Source organism: Vulpes lagopus, chromosome 14 (assembly GCF_018345385.1).
Source record: "Vulpes lagopus strain Blue_001 chromosome 14, ASM1834538v1, whole genome shotgun sequence".
Classification (NCBI taxonomy): domain Eukaryota; kingdom Metazoa; phylum Chordata; class Mammalia; order Carnivora; family Canidae; genus Vulpes; species Vulpes lagopus.
The window spans coordinates 28,083,212-28,102,271 of NC_054837.1; the positions used below are offsets into that span (position 1 = coordinate 28,083,212).

Consider the following 19,060-nt stretch of genomic DNA (forward strand, 5'->3'; position numbering starts at 1 on the left):
ATTTAAATTCAATTTGCCAACATATAGTGTAATAACACCCAGTGCTCATCCCATCAAGTGTGCACCTGGGCACTTAAATGGTAAACAGTTCTCTACACAAATATCAAATTGTCCTTAAATGCTGGGAGTGGCTCGTTGCACCTAGGCTGTGCAGATGGTGTGTGTTTGTGTGTGAGTGTGTAGTTTATGCTGAACACCCGCTGTTCTTCCGGGAGGCTAGAATTATGGTACGCACGAGGGAGAGGACACCTATGTGACCAGCCCCCAGTAAGATCTTGGGGCACAGAGGCTGTGATGAGATCCCCTAGGAGATAACCCTTCATAGGTGTCACAGTGAGATGCTGGGGGAATTAGCATGTTCTGTGTGACTGCCCTGGGAGAAGACTCTGGAAGCTTGTGCCTGGTTTCCTCTATGCTTGAGTGTGCTTTGTGTCCTGACTTAGGCCTGGCCACAGAGGTAACTATCTGCTGTATCTTGTGACTCCTCCTAGCAAATCACCAAACCCGGGGGTGGATACCCAAGTTTCCTCCCCCTAAAATAACGGAAGGAAAACCTCAGAGTAAGAGGTTGGGGGTTGGCAGATAAAATACAGGACGCTCGGTTAAATTTGAATTTCAGACAAACAATATATTTTTTCAAGTATAATTATGTCCTAATTGTAGATAGCCAACAAATAACTTTTTATTTCATTTAAAAATTTCTTCACCATTTTCCTAAGATTTGAATTTAATGAGACATCTTGCAATGTTATTTGCTAACTTTGGCAACCCTACTCCAGAAGGACTGGGACCCCCTCAGTTGAGAGGGAGAGGGAAAGTGCCTGCAGAGCATACCTTCCTCCTTTTTGGCCTGCTCCTCGAACTCCAGACGATCATTCAGCTTGATCAGCAAGAAGGATTTGAGCTTGGTCTCGTGGGCATAGACACGCTCCAGCTCTCGGATCTCCAGGTTGTACTGAGCAATGTCCTTCTGCTGGCGGTCCTTCAAGCGAGCCACGGCCTCCAGCCTGAGCGAGGCAGGGGCGGGGTCTGAGTGTCCCAAGGCTCCCTCCCTCCCCTCCCCCTACCAGGCCAGAGGGACCTGCTGCCAGTGACCATCACTTCTTTATATCAGGGAGGCTTCTGGGAGTGGAGGGACAGCCCTTCTTACCTAAATGACGGGAACTGCCAGCTCTAAGATTACCCCCAGGAAACGATTTTTCTGTTATGGTCATCACCCCCAACTTCACCACCATCACCATCATCACCACCACTAGTCGGTTACTGTTGCGTGGCCGGTCCTTATATACATTTATATATATTTAATCCTCACTACCCCCAACCCCTGAAGCGGACCTACAATGATATAATAGCAATGGAACCAGGATTCAAACTCCGATCTCTCTGAATCCCAAACCTATGCTCTTCACAGCCCAACTATATGCCTCTTGCCCCTGTGAGTATGAGGCCAGGAGATGACCCAGACTGAGACCCCCCAGGACTAAAGGCAGAGGCACCCAGAGGAGATGACACAGCAGAGAGGTTTGAATCTCAGCCCTACCACATCCACCATTTACCTCGGTGTCAGCTTAAGTATTTCAGCATCTCTAAGCCTTCAGATCCTGGTCTGTAATATAATAGGGATAACGACCCCAGGGGCAGTTGTGAGGGTTGAAATAATACCCAGGGCCCCCAGCATCATGCTTGGCAAGCAGTCAGTGCTCAGAGTTATGATGATGATTTAAGATCCCTCAATACCTAAGCCGGGGGGCAGAGGTGCTCAGCAGGAAGCGAAGAGACGTCCCTGCCCCTAGGGTCTCCCCCCAGCCCACCTCTGCTCATTGGCCTGGGCAGACTGCTCGATGGCCACATTCCTGGTTTTCTTTTGCATCAGCAAGCAGAGCTTCTGTCGCTCCAGCAGTCGCTGGAGCTTCTGATAAGCATTGTCATAAGCAGCCTTCTCATAACGCAGGTCCTCAATCTCCCTCCGGAGCTTGGCATTGGCGGTCAGCTTCTTATCAAAGTGCACGGTGACCTGTGGGCGGGGCTGTGCTTCAAAACCGAGCTCCCTCCGGGCACGAGACAGACTTCCAGAAGGCAGCCGGAGGGTGGGAAGATCTTTCCCCACCTCCGGCCACAGGTCTACAACACAGTGGTTGAAGCACTGGGTGAAGGGCTTGAGTTGGCCACTAAATGGCTAAATGGTCTTAGGCAAGTTTCTGTCCCACTCCTGATTTTAAATTTCTCAGCTGCTTTTTATATCTAACTTCCAGTTTTCAGCAATGACAGGGGAGAGGGGGAGAAGGTAAATGACACCATGAGGAAACAATCAACAGAATCCAGAAGGCAGAACTTTCTATGGGACAGCTGAGCCAGATTCCTCAGTAAGTGGATATCTGGAAAAGTTGGGATGGGGATGTTGTAGAGCAGGGCTTCTCCACACTGTTCTGGGCTAGATGATTCTTTGAGGTGGAGAGTTATTCTGTGTTTTGTGGTATTAAAGAAGCATCTGGGACGCCTCAGTGGCTCAGTGGTTGAGCATCTGCCTTTGGCTAGGGGAGTGATCCTGGAGTCCCAGGATTGAGTCCCAGGATTGAGTCCCATATTGGGCTCCCTGCATGGGAGCCTGCTTCTCCCTCTGCCTGTGTCTCTGCCTCTCTCTCTCTCTCTCTCATGAATAAATAAATAAAATCTTAAAAAAAAAAAAAAAGAAGCATCTCTACTCTTACCCACTGAATGCCAGTAGCACAGCCCCTAACCCAGCTGTGACAAGCAAAAATGTCTCTTTTTGGAAACAATGTCCCTTTGGGGTCAAAATCATCTCTGCTTGAGAACCACTGCTGTCGACTAAAGAAATTTAAGTGACCTAACGATCAGGTGAACCTTGATTGGCCCCAACTTTGAAAGATATTTTGGAGCCAGCCAGAGAAATTTTAGCGTGGGCAATGTTAAGGAAATAGTATTAATTTTGTAAGGTGTGATGTAGTTTCGTGGCTATGAAACATTTGATCTTTAGAGATGCAAATAGAAGTATTTAGGGGTGAAATATTGTGATGTCTGTAATTTACCTTAAAATACTTCAGGGGGAAGAAGGGTAAAACAAATATAGTAAAATGTTAACAATTATTAAATCTAAATGATAGGTATGTGGGTGATCATTATTTATTCCCTCCATTTTTCTGCAAGTCTTAATAAATTTATCTTAATAAAGAAGTTTTTTATACAAAGTGCTCCCATAAACACTGAAAAGAAACAATTATAGAAAATATTCCTAATAAATATAAAGTAGATTTGATCAGAGGTTTTCAAAGCAGGTTCTAAGAAATTTTAGGTTTCTACAAGGCTAAGTAGGAGGAAGGCAAGGGAGACCACCAGGATGCAAAATTTAAGAAGGTATTCACTCTCCCAGGGTCAACCCTGCATTTCCATGAGCTTGACGGTGAGTGCCCCCTAAATTTTGCACACTGGGTTCTTCACTTGCCTCAGGCTAGTCCTGGCCCTCCCTAGGTTCCTCTGTAGGATATGTCAGTAGCCACCATACAAGGGAAGGAAATCCAGGAACAGAATCATTCTCATTCACATTCTTTCTGTGTCTTCTACTTACCCTTAAGAAGATACTGGTTATCAGTCATTTGCACTTTAGTATGAATTTTACTCCAGGACGGTCGACATGCTACCCATCTTCTCATTGTGGGATAAAAATGGGAGGACTCTCAGGCTCCACTGAGTAAGTGAAGGTGGCTTTAGGGTTATGGGGTATCCTGGGACCCTGAAATAACCTTTAGAGATAGCTATCAAATCTACTAAAAGGCATAGGCAGACTTGGTCAGGGGAGGAAGGGAAAAGGGGACAGGTTTGAGAAGCAAAGGAGCAGAGCTCTCAGAAATGAGAGAGGGAACTTTACTATAGACCTTACATAAATAAAAATAATTATAAGGCAAGGTACTAAGAACAACTGCATACCAACAAATTAAGATAACTTAGATGAAATGGACAAATTCCTAGAAAGGAATAAACTACTGAATTGACTCAGGAAGAAATAGCAACTCTGAATAGACCTATTACAAAAAAAGCAGACCTCTATAGACAAATCATCATTGAATCATGCGTGTGTTCAATCAATCAATCAATCAATCAACAGATGTTTGCTAAGTACCTACTCCTAGCCTCACACTATGCTGAGCAGTAATGATTTTTAACCAAGGGGACCTTCAGTTTCACTGGGATAATAGTGCAAATGCCTGGGTCTAAGCTTTATGGGTTATGATTCAAAACCAGTGAATCTGGAGAATTACAGGTCTTGATTCAAAAGCAGGAATCTGCATTTTAACACACATCCTAAGCCTTCTGAGGCATGGGTACAAATCACTGTGCATGGATATTAAAAAGGCATTGCCCTGCCCTCAGTCCACTTCCAGGTTACTGGGAGACAGAGATCAGATCCAATTAAATTCAACCACGCCTGATTAAAACCTCATGGTCAGATTTTGGGGGAAGCTAAGAGCATTGAATAGTGAGGCACTGACAGGCTTCCCTTCAAATCAATTTAATTCACTTTCCCCTCTCTTGGCTTATGTTGTGAGGACTGTAAATTCACAAATCAGACTGGAATGTGTTTGCATGTGCTCAGCATTCCTTCTTCCTTTCTTTTTGCTTTTCCAGGAGAACCATTTCTCAGCTCTTGATCCATATTGTTGGATAGGGCTGTCCTCTCTTGACTTGGGGGTGGGGGGAATGATCCAAGGGCAGTCATGTGGCTCAAGTCCATCTATTCCATTCATCTGCCCACAGTGATTGGGTTAGGGATGGGCACTTGACCCAAGATGGCCCAATGGGAACCCTCTCTAGGACTTACAGTTGAACTCTTAGGAAAGAGATAGTCCTTTTCTGCTGGTATTTGTTCACATTGGGGGCTGTCCAAGAATGAAGTAATTTCCATCCAAAGGAGAGATGGGCAGAGAAGGTATCCTAAAGACACGTTTGGAGCACCTGGATCCAGCTATGCCTGAAGGCCCCACCTTTGCCCCCAGAATTTTCAATTCTGTGGCCAATCCATTCTCTTTTTTTGCTTAACCCAGTTTGCAATTTAGAGAATCCTGCTTAGTGCAAAAGTCACTATAAATTGAAAGTGATCAGGAAACATCACTTTTCTCTTTATCAAGTTATGTGTGTCTGTGCTGAATATTTCCTAGAGACATCATCAACAACAACCAAAAAGCACTAGGTCTAATAGAGGCATGAGCAGATTGAAATGGAGAAAGAAGGTCTAACTAATTCTGCTTGCTGAAGGGCACTATTTGAGCTGTATCTTAAAAATGAGCAAGAGTTTGTAAGTTAAGACACTAAAAATAGGCATCCCCGGGGGGAGGGTGGGGGATTGGGATGGGGTGGGGGCAAAAGCATGGTGCATAAAGTGCACAGAGCAAGGAGAAAGGCACCTTGGGTAACAATGAACCAAGTAGATGGAACAGAGTAGGTGGAACCGAGTGGGTGGAACAGAGTGGGCAGTAAGTCCAAAAGGCTGCCTGGCTTGTGTGAACAGTGTTAGTTCACCTTCTCCTGAGTCAAGCAACAAGATTGTTATGTTCTGTTAATGGCTCCACAGACATCACTCTATACTCTGAGCAAGGGAAGGCAGAGCTGTTTGCAAAGCTGCACAGAACACCTTACGTACGAGATTCAAATGGGTTTCCAAAACATGGATCTGTTTTTGCAGTTTCCGGGGATTATTGGCTTCCTGTATCTTTGCGAAGATCTGTTTTTGGTTTATAATTTTCTTTTCCATCTGAACAATCTGGGAAAAGAAAAGGAGAGATAGAGAGAGAGAGAGAGAGAGAGAGAGAGAGAGGAAGACAGAAACCCCCAGCTGTGTTAAATGAACATGGGTAAAAATTCTACAGTTCACTAACTTAAGTGTGCTAAAATAAAAACTGCGACGTTCTTTCTTTTCCTATAAATAGAATTCTAATTTCTCTCTTGAATACATGCTCAACTCAACTTAATCTTAGGCAGTTTGGGGTAAAATGAGGCAATTTAGAGTTTTTGCAGGTGAATTTCACTCACCTTTTTTTTTTTTTTTTATGATAGGGACACATGAGAGAGAGAGAGAGGCAGAGACACAGGCAGAGGGAGAAGCAGGCTCCATGCACCGGGAGCCCGACGTGGGACTCGATCCTGGGTCTCCAGGATCGTGCCCTGGGCCAAAGGCAGGCGCCAAACCGCTGCGCCACCCAGGGATCCCTTCACTCGCCTTTTGGCCCAAGCTTCTTTTGGTTGGGTATCACATCACCTGTGGCCAAAAGCATTCCTAACACATCATGCAATTTATGCACCAGGTAATTGATTCTGACTTCCAGTAAGTTAAATACGCCCTTGCCATGGTTGGTAGGAAAGAATTTTGGTGTTTCTCTCTATGCTGGTAGCTCCAGCCAAGTTCTCCAAACCCAAATATACCTGCCACCCCTGCCATCACCTTCCCACAGAGCTCACTCTATAGTTTTCATACAAGTACCAGCAGATCATGCCATTTCTTCACACTGCCAACAGTGTGCATAACCAACCTGCTGTATGGATGAAGTCATTCATTCCAGGCAGATATCCATCCATATTACCTGTCCAATAGTTGGCCCCATCTAGAAGCAGCTAGCTAGTGCTAAATCCTAGCAGGTTCTAGAAAAGTTTATAGATATAGAACTATTACCTGAAGACAAGTACCCATAAATCTTGGTGAGTGCCAGGTCCTAATGTGTCAGAGATACTTTATTTTCTTAGGATTTGGGCTAAGACTAATCTCTAAGACTATTTTTGGAACCCTGGTGCATAACGGGTGGGTACACCGTCATTTTAAGTAATTTGATATGTCCCTGTTTGCCTGGAAGTGGTAGCTTGAATTCACAATCTAAAGCCCAGCTCCTGTTATGAGAGTGAGAAGTTCTACATGAGGCAGGTTAAATGCTTGGTTTAATGAAATATACAGTTTGTCAGCTACATGGAAGCTGGCTTCTAGCTGAGGGGAAAGTATCCGTATGCTGAGCTTGAGCTGATGAATTCTGGGAGCAATCTCATCTGGGGTCCTGTGTTAGCATCCCTAAGATTTAGTTTCTTTGGTTATCTCCAAACCTTCAGGAAGTCTATATAGTACAGTCTCAGCTATGACCATGGGACATTGAGAGAAAAATCTATACTAGAGGTTACCAGCTATGGCCAAGCAGGTGGCATAAAAGAGTAATGTGGGCCTATTATAAGATAATACAAGATGGTGGAGTATATAGATATCATGCAACTACAAATTATAGAAAGTGCAACTAAACTGTAGATTTTTCAAAGATTTATTTTAGAGAGAGGACAAGCAAGGAGAGGGGAAGAAGGAAAGAGAGAATCCTCAAGCATATTCCCAGAAGAGCAGAGAGCCCCCACTGAGATCATGACCTGGGCTGAAATCAAGAGTTGGATGCTGGGGATCCCTGGGTGGCTCAGAGGTTTAGCGCCTGCCTTTGGCCCAGGGCGCGGTCCTGGAGTCCCGGGATCAAGTCCTGCGTCAGGCTCCTGGCGTGGAGCCTGCTTATTCCTCTGCCTGTGTCTCTGCCTCTCTCTCTCTCTCTCTCTCTCTCTCTCTATGTCTATCATGAATAAATAAATAAATCTTTAAAAAAATGTTTTTTAAAAAAAGAGTTGGATGCTTAACTGACTGACCTGCCCAGATGCCTCATGGCTTAAAAAAAATTATGGTTTATCTTTTTCTCCATAAACATTGCTGGCTTAAAGTCTAGTAACCCAAGGAAATAAACACAAGATCTCTGTCATTCACCTGGCCTTTCCCTGATGGTCAAAAAATGGCTGCCATAGTGCCAGCTTTCACAGACATATTCCAGGGAGGAAGGTAGAAAAAGCAATATGGATAAAGGGGTAGAATCTAATCTAGAAAGCAAAACTTTCTCGGACACCCTCAACAGACTCCCCCTTAAATTTTATTGTCCCCCTCTAGCTGCAAGGGAGGATGGGAAACATAGCTCTTTAGGAGTCTCTGTTAGAGAGGAAGGAGTAGAGTGGATAAATAGCTGTAGTGTCACCACAACATTATTTAAATACAGTTGCCCTGTGGAAATTCAGGCCCCATGTTGCCAGATCTTTCAGTCCTTTTTTTTTTTTTTAAGATTTTATTTATTTATTCATGAGAGACACACAGAGAGAGGCAGAGACACAGGCAGAGGGAGAAGCAGGCTCCATGCAGGGAGCCCGACGTGGGATTCGATCCCGGGTCTCCCGGATCGCGCCCTGGGCCAAAGGCAGATGCTCAACTGCTGAGCCACCCAGGCATCCCTCAGTCTTTTTTTAAGAGAAGCCAGATATCTACATTATTACATGAAATCTCTCAACTGTGAACATGTTAACTAATTAAAATAAATGTAATCACTCAATGGGCCAAGCCTTCATGTTGTCAGGTTTCATCTGTCCTAAAGACCACCAATTTGGTCTACATCCACATTTTAAGGCCTTGAAGGGACCACAGTAGACTGATGAAAGATGGTTTTAGGCAGCAAGAGGTGCCAAGCAGAAGACAGAAGAGTGATCCAGAGCCAGGTGCTGGAAGAGGTAACAACAACCGAAACTGTGGTAGACATGGTGGGTGGTTGAACCCCAACACCCATTTCACCCAAGAAGACTAATCCAAGCCAAACATGGTAACTCTAGCCCCTCTGCCTATGATTTATTCATTCAGGGATGGGCTGGACTAAACCAGTTGGGGCCTCTGAATTGAGAAGGTGTGATTGCTAGAGAAGCTTCTGGAAAAAGTTTCCTCGTATCCTAAAAAAAAAAGTGTCCTAGGAGGAGATAGTCTGTTTTCTCTGTAAGAATCATTCTTTGTTGAAGGACCATAAACAGACCAGATTTGATCCTTACACTACAGTTTGCTGCCCCTGGTCTATCCCAAACCAATGATAAGAATCTCATTTCCGTTTGCCAGTGATTGGCCTAGAAGTAGGTATATGCCTTAGCCCTGGCCAATGAGGGAAAATCAGCTAGAGACATTTTGTGAAATATTCTCCCCCTCACAGGAGAGGAGATCATGTAAGAATAAGCCCCTCATCCCTTCTTCATATCTCTGAATGTGATGATGTGAGAAGCTATACCAGCTAAGCTTCGGCAGCCATCTTGGGACCATGAGAGGTGGCCAACCAAGAGGATCAGAGAGAAAAAGGCCAACCCAACCTTGCAGAGCTACTAAACCATCCCTAGGATGACCTTTTTCCAGATAGACATCTTATTACGTGAGAAAAACAAAATCCTATTCTCCTAGCCACTTCTAGGCAAGAATTGCATTACTTGCAGCCCAACATATCCTCACTGGTACATCAAGAAAGAGGACAGCTCAGACCATCAGGCATCAAGGGAGCCGCCGGGTCTCACACAAACTTGTAAGGCACGTGAATGCTGTCTATGAGTGATACTAGCAGCTCGGCTTTGGTTCAGGTCGAGTCAGACCCCTGTCCTACTTGGTGTTCCGCTCTTGTGCTATGCATAGTCAGCACCCTTAACACAAACTTGTTTCGATACCCAGGAGGGCAGCCTCTCCAGACCGCAGTACTGCCTGGACTGCAGGAGGCCTGCCCCTGCCCGAGTTGACCGAGAGACACATCAGGCTCCATCCAGCTCCTTGTCAAAGGCAGGTATGTGTCAGCACTTCCCCATGGCTCTTGTGATTAAATTCAGCCTCCTTTTCCCTTTGGCACCTTCATGTCAGACATTGCTTTTGTGACACTGAGAGTAATTAAGCCTCAGCCCGATGGGAGACACAGCCATGGCTGCGCCAACAGAGGAATGGATTGCTTATTGAGGTGCTCTCTTCAGCATGAAGGCACAGGCTTATTGGCTTTTTGAGGCCAAGCAGGGCTAGTGTGAGGTCCCTGCCTCCAGTGACTTGCAAGGAAGGAGCTCTGGACGTTGTATGGTGGGCACAGCAGCAGGGGATTCTGGGACCTACCTGCCCTGGGGTGGAACTGAGGAAAAAGGTTTTTGTACAGGGCAGTCAGTGCCATATTCTTTTGAGGATTCCCAAGGAACCTGCCTTTTCCTGTTGTTTCTGAGGACCCACATCCCCATCTTTTCTCCAATTCTCCTCTTTCTTCACTGTTATTGCCTTCCTCGTGCATTTGTATATTCATTCGTTTGTTCATCAATGATTATTAAACACCTGCTCTGTTCCAGACAACAAGGGCATGATGGTAATCAAGACAGTATGATGGTTCCTGCCTTCAACACCAACTTATAATCTAGAACTAGAAACAAGCTACGAAACACAGTCCTGGGAAAAGATACATGATTTTTTGGAAACGTACAGTAGGGGCATCTGGAGAGGAAATGTAGGGATAACCATCTGGCAGAAATAGCATTTGGGCTGAGACCTGAAGGATAAATAGGAGCTCCTCAAGCAGAGAAGATGGGGAAGGGCAATCCAGGCGGAGGGAACAGCAGGTGCAAAGGCCTGCAAGCAAGAGAGCACTGTGGGCTCATGAAGGTGGCCAGTGTGGATGGAACACCAGAGGGGGGAGGAGCAGGAGAGAAGGTGGGAGGGGCTGGAGGCACATAGTGCAGCCAAGTTAACAAACCACCCCTGGGAGCTTGGCCCTTATCTAAAGAACAATAGAAGATTACTAAAGGGTTTGGAGCAGAGGAAAGATGGAATGAGACTCCAGATTCTTTCACATACCTACTGTGTGCCAGGCACTGAGATAGACGTGGGATGGGTAGGGAATGAAACAAAATATGGTCCTTGCCCTCCTGGAGGTGACAGGTTTTAGACGGATGACACCTGTGTTAAAGTATAATTACTACCATGAGAAGTGCTATGAGGGAGGTGCCGTGGGGCGTCATAAAGGAGTTAAGGGGTGCAAAGATTCAGAGGCAATGAAACGTCGGGACACCTGCACCCCGATGTTTCTATCAGCAATGGCCACAATAGCCAAACTGTGGAAGGAGCCTCGGTGTCCATCGAAAGATGAATGGATAAAGAAGATGTGGTTTATGTATACAATGGAATATTCCTCAGCCATTAGAAACAACAAATACCCACCATTTGCTTCAACGTGGATGGAACTGGAGGGTATTATGCTGAGTGAAGTAAGTCAGTTGGAGAAGGACAAACATTATATGGTCTCATTCATTTGGGGAATATAAATAATAGTGAAAGGGAATATAAAGGAAGGGAAAAGAAATGTTGGGAAATATCAGGAAGGGAGACAGAACATAAAGACTCCTAACTCGGGGAAACCAACTAGGGGTGGTGGAAGGGGAGGAGGGCGGGTGTTGGAGGGGAATGGGTGACGGGCACTGAGGTGGACACTTGACGAGATGAGCACTGGGTGTTTTTCTGTATGTTGGTAAATTGAACACCAATAAAAATTAATAAAAAAAATTTAAAAAATAAAAAATAAAAAAAATTTTAAAAAAAAAGGAGTTAAGGGGTGGTGGTGCTGAGATCTCCTGTTTGCCCCCTGAGGTTATTCTCCACTCTGCTCCACCCTCCCTGCTCTGTGCCCTGGGACGCTGACCTGGAAGGAGCCTGCAATGGGTCCCTTGCACTGGGGGTCCATGAGTGAGAAGCGGGGGTTGGAGTATTTATTCCCCTTGGCTTGTTCCCTGTCTTCAGGTTCCACAGTGCCTGCCCTGCCCATGGTGGCTAACCCCACAGTGCTTCAATGTCCCTACTCTATGCTCACACCCTTGTAAACAGTGCCTCATAAAACTCTTCTCAGGGGTGCCTGGGTGGCCCAATTGGTTAAGCATCTTCGTTTGGCTCAGGTCATGGTCCCAGGGTCCTGGGACTGAGCTCAGCAGGGAGTCTGCTTCTTTTTCTCTCTCTCTCTGGCCCTGCTCCCTGCTTATGCTCTTTGTCTCAAATAAATAAAATCTAAAAACAAAAACAAAAATAAAAAAATAACAAACACAACTCATCTCAAAGTACCTCATGGAGTGTACTATCTGTTTTTGTCAAGGAAGCTAATTAACGCAAGGGGATATACTTTCAACAGGAGAAAGGGCATAGAAAAGACCTCCCTGGGACACCTGGGTGGCTCAGTGGTTGAGCATCTGCCTTCAGCCCAGGGCCTGATCCTGGAGATCCGGGATCGAGTCCCACATTGGGCTCCCTGCATGGAGCCTGCTTCTCCCTCTGCCTGTATCTCTGCCTCTCTCTCTGTGTGTCTCTCATGAATAAATAAAATCTTTAAAAAAAAAAAGAAGAAGAAAAGAAAAGGCCTCCCTGAGAAAGTCACATTTAGGCTAAGATATAAAGGACAAGCAGCAGGGATCAGAACATGTCCAAAGGCTCTGAGGTAAGAACCGTTTTCACACATTTGAAAAAAAAAAGTCTGCAGCTAGGGATGCCTGGGTGGCTCAGCAGTTGAGCATCTGCCTTTGGCTCAGGGCGTGATCGCAGGACCTGGGACCGAGTCCCACATTGCGCTCCTTGCAGGGAGCCTGCTTCTCCCTCTGCCTGTGTCTCTGCCTCTCTCTGTGTCTCTCATGAATAAATAAAGTCTTAAAAAAAAGTCTGCAGCTAGGTGAGATGAGTTAAGATGAGTTAAGGTGAATGACATGTGATGAAGACGGAGGGGCAGGCAGGGGTTAGACATGGAGGGCCTTTCGAGCCATAGTAAGGGATATGACCATTAACACTGCGCAGCAAATGTCTCTAGCTCTTTGCCTTCTGGATACCGTGTACTTCCCAAACCTTTTTGTGGATGAGTAGAGTTGACTGGTGGTGGTTGGGCAGTTGGGGTACATATGGATTTGGTAAACTATTTTGAGCCTATGGCTCATGGGCAGAAGTGACATGCCACTTCCAGGCTGCAGCATTCAATTGCCAGTGTGAGACTTTCCAGAACTCTGTCTCTGCACAACACCTGGCAATATTCAAGATGGTAAACACCCCATCAGCCTGGCCCCAGGATGAGAAGATATTAAGAGCCCATAGCCAATCCATGAGGGACACAGCATGAACAAGGAAGAAATATTTATCGTTTTAAACCACTGTGTTGAAGGGGCCACTCGGTGGTGTTACTACAGCATAGCCTAACCTCTCCTGACTGGCACAATAAGGGTTTGAGAATTTACTCTTGGTGGGAAGGTGCTGGAAAACACAATGGAGGAACGGACCAGTAGCACTTGGGGGGGGGAGGGGTCACAAGATTGCAGAGCATGCCAGTCACCTTCAGAGTATGGGGTGTCAGATCTGACCCTAAGGCATCATGGGTATTCCCCTCCCCCCCCTCCTCTGCGTTCTCCTCCCCACCCCCTCCTCCCCTTGCTCAGTGCTGGGTTAACCCTCTAAGGGAAAGACCACACCTTCTCATTCAGTTCGGCCAACAGCACTTTCATTGATTTAATCAGGGCCTCATACTCCTTGATCTGCAGCAGGAAACACAGCTCCATATAGTTTTTCTCATTCAGAGCCAAGTTCTTTGAGGACTTGAGACTCGAAAGCAGAGTGACCTCATTCTGCTCTCCCTGCAGGGCCTTGATTTCTTTGCTGTTGGGAAAGCAGCATGTGATTAACCCTAAGCACCCCCGAGTTTACCTTGCTCTGAAGCTCCAGGCTCCTTAGTGCGAAAAGGAGACAAAAGGAGACGCAGCCAGGTACTTCCCACCCTGGCAGGCGGGGGCTGGTCTCAGGTCTCGGGTCTCAGGTCCAGGTCTAGAACTCTGACCGGCTTCAACGCCACAGCCCTGCCCCTCTCCAGGCGGCCCTTTCTTCGTAGGGAGCAATATGCAGCTGTGCCTGTCAAAACCCATTACCTAGTCGTGGTGGGGGCGCCCAGATTCTCTCTTTTGCCAGCGGCTCATGGGCATCTGATTTTGCTGACTTTCCTTCCAGACTTGACTTTACAGCCAATTATCTCGGGTAATGAGAGGCAAGCCCATCAGGCAGGCATTTTCAATTTCCCATCAACACAGAGATGCGCAGTAACCTCCAACCTCCCCCAGTGTCTCTGCGCAGGGTCCTAATGATTTATTAAATCGGCTGACATGAGTCTCCTCCTCTCTCCCCCTCTCCCTGCTTTGGAGAGAAGGAGTGTGGGCAAACAGGGATTTTGAGGGGAGAAAATGGCTCGGGTGATGACACAACAATTGAACAACCGGAAATGGCACAGAGGCTGAGTTTCTGGCCAAGTCTGGGCACCCCATAGGGCAGCACAGTGCAGTCTGCAAACGAGCTGCCTTGACATCCTTTGGAAGCTTGGAGAAATGCAGAAGCTCAGGCCCCAACCCAGGACCTATTGAATCCAAATCTGCTTTGTAACAAGATCCTTGAATAACTCATATGTACATTCAAGTTTTGGAAGCATTGCTCTAGAACAGAAAATGTTCTAGGGTGGGGGTCTCCAAACTCTTTTCTATAAAGGGTCAAAAGGGTATTTTTAGGCTTTGCAGGCCAGATGGTCTCTACTGCAACTATTCAACAAGTAACCACAGGAGATGCATAAACAAATAGGGGTGGCCATGCTCCAATAAAACTTTATTTACAAAAACAGGCAGCTAACTAGAATGGCCCACTGGCCATGGTTTGCAGCAACAAGTCTGACAGAATTTCTGTAATGATGAGAATGTTCTCTGCATTGTCCGGTAGCATGCACCAGGCACCAAGGCTATTGAGCACTTGAAATGTGGCTAGTGTAACTGAAGGACTGAAATTTTAATGTTATCTCATCAACTACAAATGTAAATAGCCACATGTGGGAGTGAACCCCTAATTCTATTTTTTTAAATATATATATATTTTATTTATTCAGAGAGAGAGAGAGGGGCAGAGACACAGGCGGAGGGAGAAGCAGGGACCATGCGGAGAGCCCGATGTGGGACTGGATCCCGGGTCTCCAGGATCACACCCTGGGCTGCAGGCGGCGCTAAACCGCTGAGCCACCCGGGCTGCCCTGAACCCCTAATTCTAGAGCAGCTTGTCTTCTATCCCTGGCCACTGGGACCTTTCTCCCCCACTTTAGTCTGTCTTGGGAGGGGAGGGTCTTTGTTAAGGTGGAGAGGAAAAAGAGCCCAACAGTCCACCAGACTTGGGTATTCAGAGGGCTCAGTAAAAGCAAAAGGTAGTCTCATGGGCAAGGCTGGGACTGGGAGTGAGGTGGCCCCAAATTTAAGGAGGCCTTCCCTCTCAGGAGGGAACAGGTATAGGACAAGCACTCCTTAACTATTACACCCGGGGCATCTCACTCAGCTCAACTCAGTCCTGGCCTCTATTTACAGGTGTTTCACTTGAAGAATCTCAGATCTCTGCTTTCCCTTCCTCCTCCCCTTCAGGTCCATCACAGTGAAACCAAATGAAATGGACTGGGGTAAAAGTAGGATGAAGGGTAAGAGTCCAGAAAAACTGTCAGAGATCCACCAGGAAGGAGGTTTTTCCTGATGTCCATCAGGGGTAGGCTGTGAATCAGGGCTGCCAGGCACAGATGTCCAGGCTGTGGACTGCACTGCCCACGGGAGCTCTATCCGCTTGAAAAACAATCATTGATTTTCTTGATTTACGCTTTCCTAAGGCTTCACCTTGTTCTAACAAAATCCCTACATAGTGACAATGTTTCCAACAGATGGCAGTCAAGTGTCCTGGGAAAGGGTGCCTTTTTCTAATTCCCACAAAGATCCCATACGAACGAACGAACTAGGTCGGTGTGAGTTAAATCCATAGAAAATCTGAACCACCCTGCTTCCCCTATCCTTTGAACTTCACACATCATCAAACAGTGGAAGATTTTCTTTCTAATAATGGGTAGTTTCTGCCCGTATAAACGTTATGCATACAGCTAAGGAATTACATTCCCTTGGAGGGAATCTAAGGATATTTGTTTATTCAACCCCAGGGAACGTTGTTCTATTGTCTAAAGAAGCAATCCACATCATAATTTCTAGGACAACCCCATTTCAAATATTTGCTCTTGCAGATCCCATAAGGACGCACAGCAGGAAACATCTTTTGGGGCCGCCGCAGCCCGATGATTGCCCCTACTCTGGGAACTCCCCGACCCGGGTTGCTAGAACCATGCGCTCCACACTCCGAGCCCTTCCGTGGCTTATGGCCCAGACCTCGCCCCCTGGCCACAGCTGATTGGACCAGGAGCGGACACCTGACCCAAGCTGAGCCAATCAGATCCCCCCTTCCCTGGGAGTTTGGGCTTGGACCGGATTCCCAGTGGATTCTCGGTGTGGTCCTTGGTGGCTCGCGAGCTGGGGCAGCCGTCTCACACCAGCCCACGCTGAGATGCGGACACGGAAGAACAAAACCCAAGTACGCAAAGAAACAGCAACCAGAATTTTTCATTTGGACGCTTCCCTGAGACATGGGTGTCCTCTGCCCCTTGGGGTCCTGAGGACACCCTGGATTCTGAGAACACGGACGCCCTGCTACCCGAAGCTATCCCACCTAGGTACCCAGATCGGGTTCAGAATCGGGTCCCCACCCCGAGGCCACAGCGTGAAACCAAATCCATAGTTTTGCCCACTTGCACTCAGTACAGAACTCTGACCATCACTTACTGCTGGTTTGAGATTTTCTGCTGGGAGCGGAAGTTAAAGGACTTCGGACTTTCCACCCTCTTCCTGAACTGCGGCCTCAGCTTCCGAAGCTCAGCCTCAGCCCGCTGCTCTTTGACCTTCTCCGAAAGTTCCTGGATTCTTGCCGAGCTTTTTCTCCTGTGCTTCTTTGGGTGAGACGGAGAGAGGCACTGAGCCACGGGTTAGGTGACCAGAGAAGCTCACGTTGCAGCTCAAGGACCGAGGGTGGGAGGGGTGGGGGCAGGGCTGCAGGTGGGAGACCACCCTTGGTGATGTCAACTGCTCATCTGTTACGTGGAAAACCTGCTGGGGTGTCGGGGTAGAGAGGGGGCCGGGGCCTCATTATTGCATACTGCAGAGGCAGCCTTTCTGTGTGGTCTTGGGTGAATCACTTAAGGTCTCTGAGCCTCCAGTCTCTCATCTGTTAAATGGATGCATATAGGTTTGCTGTCGGGATTAGATGAGCTGATGTGTGCACAGCGGCTAGCACAGTGCCTGACCCACGCAAGCATTCCAGACACAGCAGCTAGTACCTACCATCGGCATCTTGAAGGAATTGTGCTTTCCCTATGCTCAGACAGGGAGGTCAAAGCCAGTGAGTGCTCCTCTCTCTCTCTTCTCTCTGCAATGTCCTGTCCACAGCGGCAAAAGGAAGAAAATGTGTGAGGCCCCCACCCCGTCCCCCCCGCTGGCAGGGTGGGACCCAGAGGCACCTTCTCCCCCCTCACTCCCCTGCAGTCACTTCCTCCTCCCACCACTTGGCACATGTGGAGGACACAGCAGATGGCTGCCCGGGTGTGAGAAGAGCCGCCTTTTTTTTTTTTTTTTTTTTAATAAGCAATGGTTGCCTGAAACCTGTTCCTCTCACAATTTATTATTAGGAGCCAGGCAGATAGTTCTGGCATGTCAGTTACCCTCCTGCCCCCCCGTGTTCCCAGAGAAGAGGGGGCAAATGGCATTCAGGGCAATGTGTCCTCTGATGGGGTTAAAATGCAATTAGTCTACCTTCAGTTTCAGCTAAGGATAGAACACACACCTGCCTTTCAAAGCAAGAGCCAGTGGTACCAAGAGGCACTTTGATCAAATCATAACTTGAACTTCATCCGGCCTGTATATTCAGAGGAGGGGATGCCTGTGTTAGCCCCACAAACCCCAGAGCGTTATGAGAGCCACTGCACCCCGACTTGCAGACGTCACGGGCTAGATTCCTAAAGCAGAAACTTCTAGCTTTGCCAACCACTGAGGGGTCCTGCAGTCCAGTGGTTTAAAGCATGGGTTGTGTCAATCATCAGATCTCAGCAAAAATTCCTCCTCCTCCACTTACTAACCTTGGGCAAGTCACTTCCGTTCTCTGAGCCTCATTTTCCTCCTTTGGAAAACAAGAGAAGTTCTAGAAGACACCTCACAGGTTGGGAAGCCGTCAGGCACCTCACTGAGCCTGGCACATAGTAAGTGCTCAGTAAGCAGGTCAATATGATACGGTATCGCATAGGTTGTTTCATACTGTTTATGAGTAATAACTGATTGTGAGGGCTTGAGGAGTGTGCGGCATTCCTCTATCTCCAGGTAACAATGCCTTGATTTGCTTTGGAAAACTGCCTCTGCCTTCACTCCTGATCATTTTTTGTTCCCTGGGGCTGACCCTGCGCCTCCCTATCAGATTGGAGCATATGACTCTGGAAGGGCCAACCAGAGTGCCAGATCCCTAGCTAATCTGCGTAATATCCCCCACTCCATCCTCCCCACCCCAGTGTGATCTGTTCAGGGGTGGGAGCTTGACCCTGACTCATCCCAGTGGGATGAATAATGGGGTTTAAGCTTGAGCACTCAGAAGAGAGGGACTTTGCGTCCTGCTGCTCTGGAGCCTACTGAATGAGGTAGGGAGTGGCTGGCAACGATCTTGCCTCTGCAGGGAGCCTGAGAAAAAAGCTAAGATGGAGAAGACAAAATGGTGAGAAATGAAACTTGGTGATACCATCCAAACCCCTGAATTCAACCAAGTTGAATATACCTCTGGGTCATGTCCAATTACATGAATCAACATATTCCCTTAAAACAATCTGAGAGGAGTCTTCTGTCACTTTTAACTAAATGAGTTCTCATGCCCAAGGTGTTTGGATCCATTTAGCACACAGACTAAGCCCCTACTGGGTGCTAAACATTTTACTGAATTCAGTGGTAAGTCAGCCTTCAAGGCGGTATGAATTCTGTCCAGGGTGAAATAGTGGAAAAGACTCCACAAAGGAGGTGAGTTTTATTTTGGGTTTTGAAGCATGAATAGGAGTTCAACAAGCAGAGAAGAAAAGTGGAGAAGGAATTTTGGGTAGAGAGAACTGCCTGGGCAAAGTTTGAGAGGAAAGTGGACGAAAGGAGTATTCAGAGAATGATGTGTGATCTAGTATAGGTGGCAGCATCCAGCAGGAAGTGACTGACAAAGAAGTCTGGAAAAGCCTGGATGTTCCTTAAAAGCAATAATGTAATAAGATCAGTGTATAAGAGATCTCAAGGTGGGGGTAAAGGCTGT

General features: G+C 47.0%; 1 protein-coding gene across 1 annotated transcript in view; it reads right to left on the minus strand.

Annotated features, from left to right (window-relative positions):
- The window catches only part of CCDC63 (coiled-coil domain containing 63), a 32,613-nt gene extending 15,531 nt beyond the window's left edge, over window positions 1-17,082 (minus strand). Inside the window, exons 1-6 of the mRNA XM_041728532.1 lie at window positions 17,074-17,082; window positions 16,519-16,682; window positions 13,324-13,507; window positions 5,654-5,773; window positions 1,812-2,014; window positions 835-1,007 (exon numbers count right to left, since the gene is read on the minus strand). Of these exons, the coding sequence (XP_041584466.1) occupies window positions 835-1,007; window positions 1,812-2,014; window positions 5,654-5,773; window positions 13,324-13,507; window positions 16,519-16,682; window positions 17,074-17,082 (853 nt within the window). The remainder of the gene's footprint in view (window positions 1-834; window positions 1,008-1,811; window positions 2,015-5,653; window positions 5,774-13,323; window positions 13,508-16,518; window positions 16,683-17,073) is intronic.
- Window positions 17,083-19,060: the final 1,978 nt, after the last annotated feature.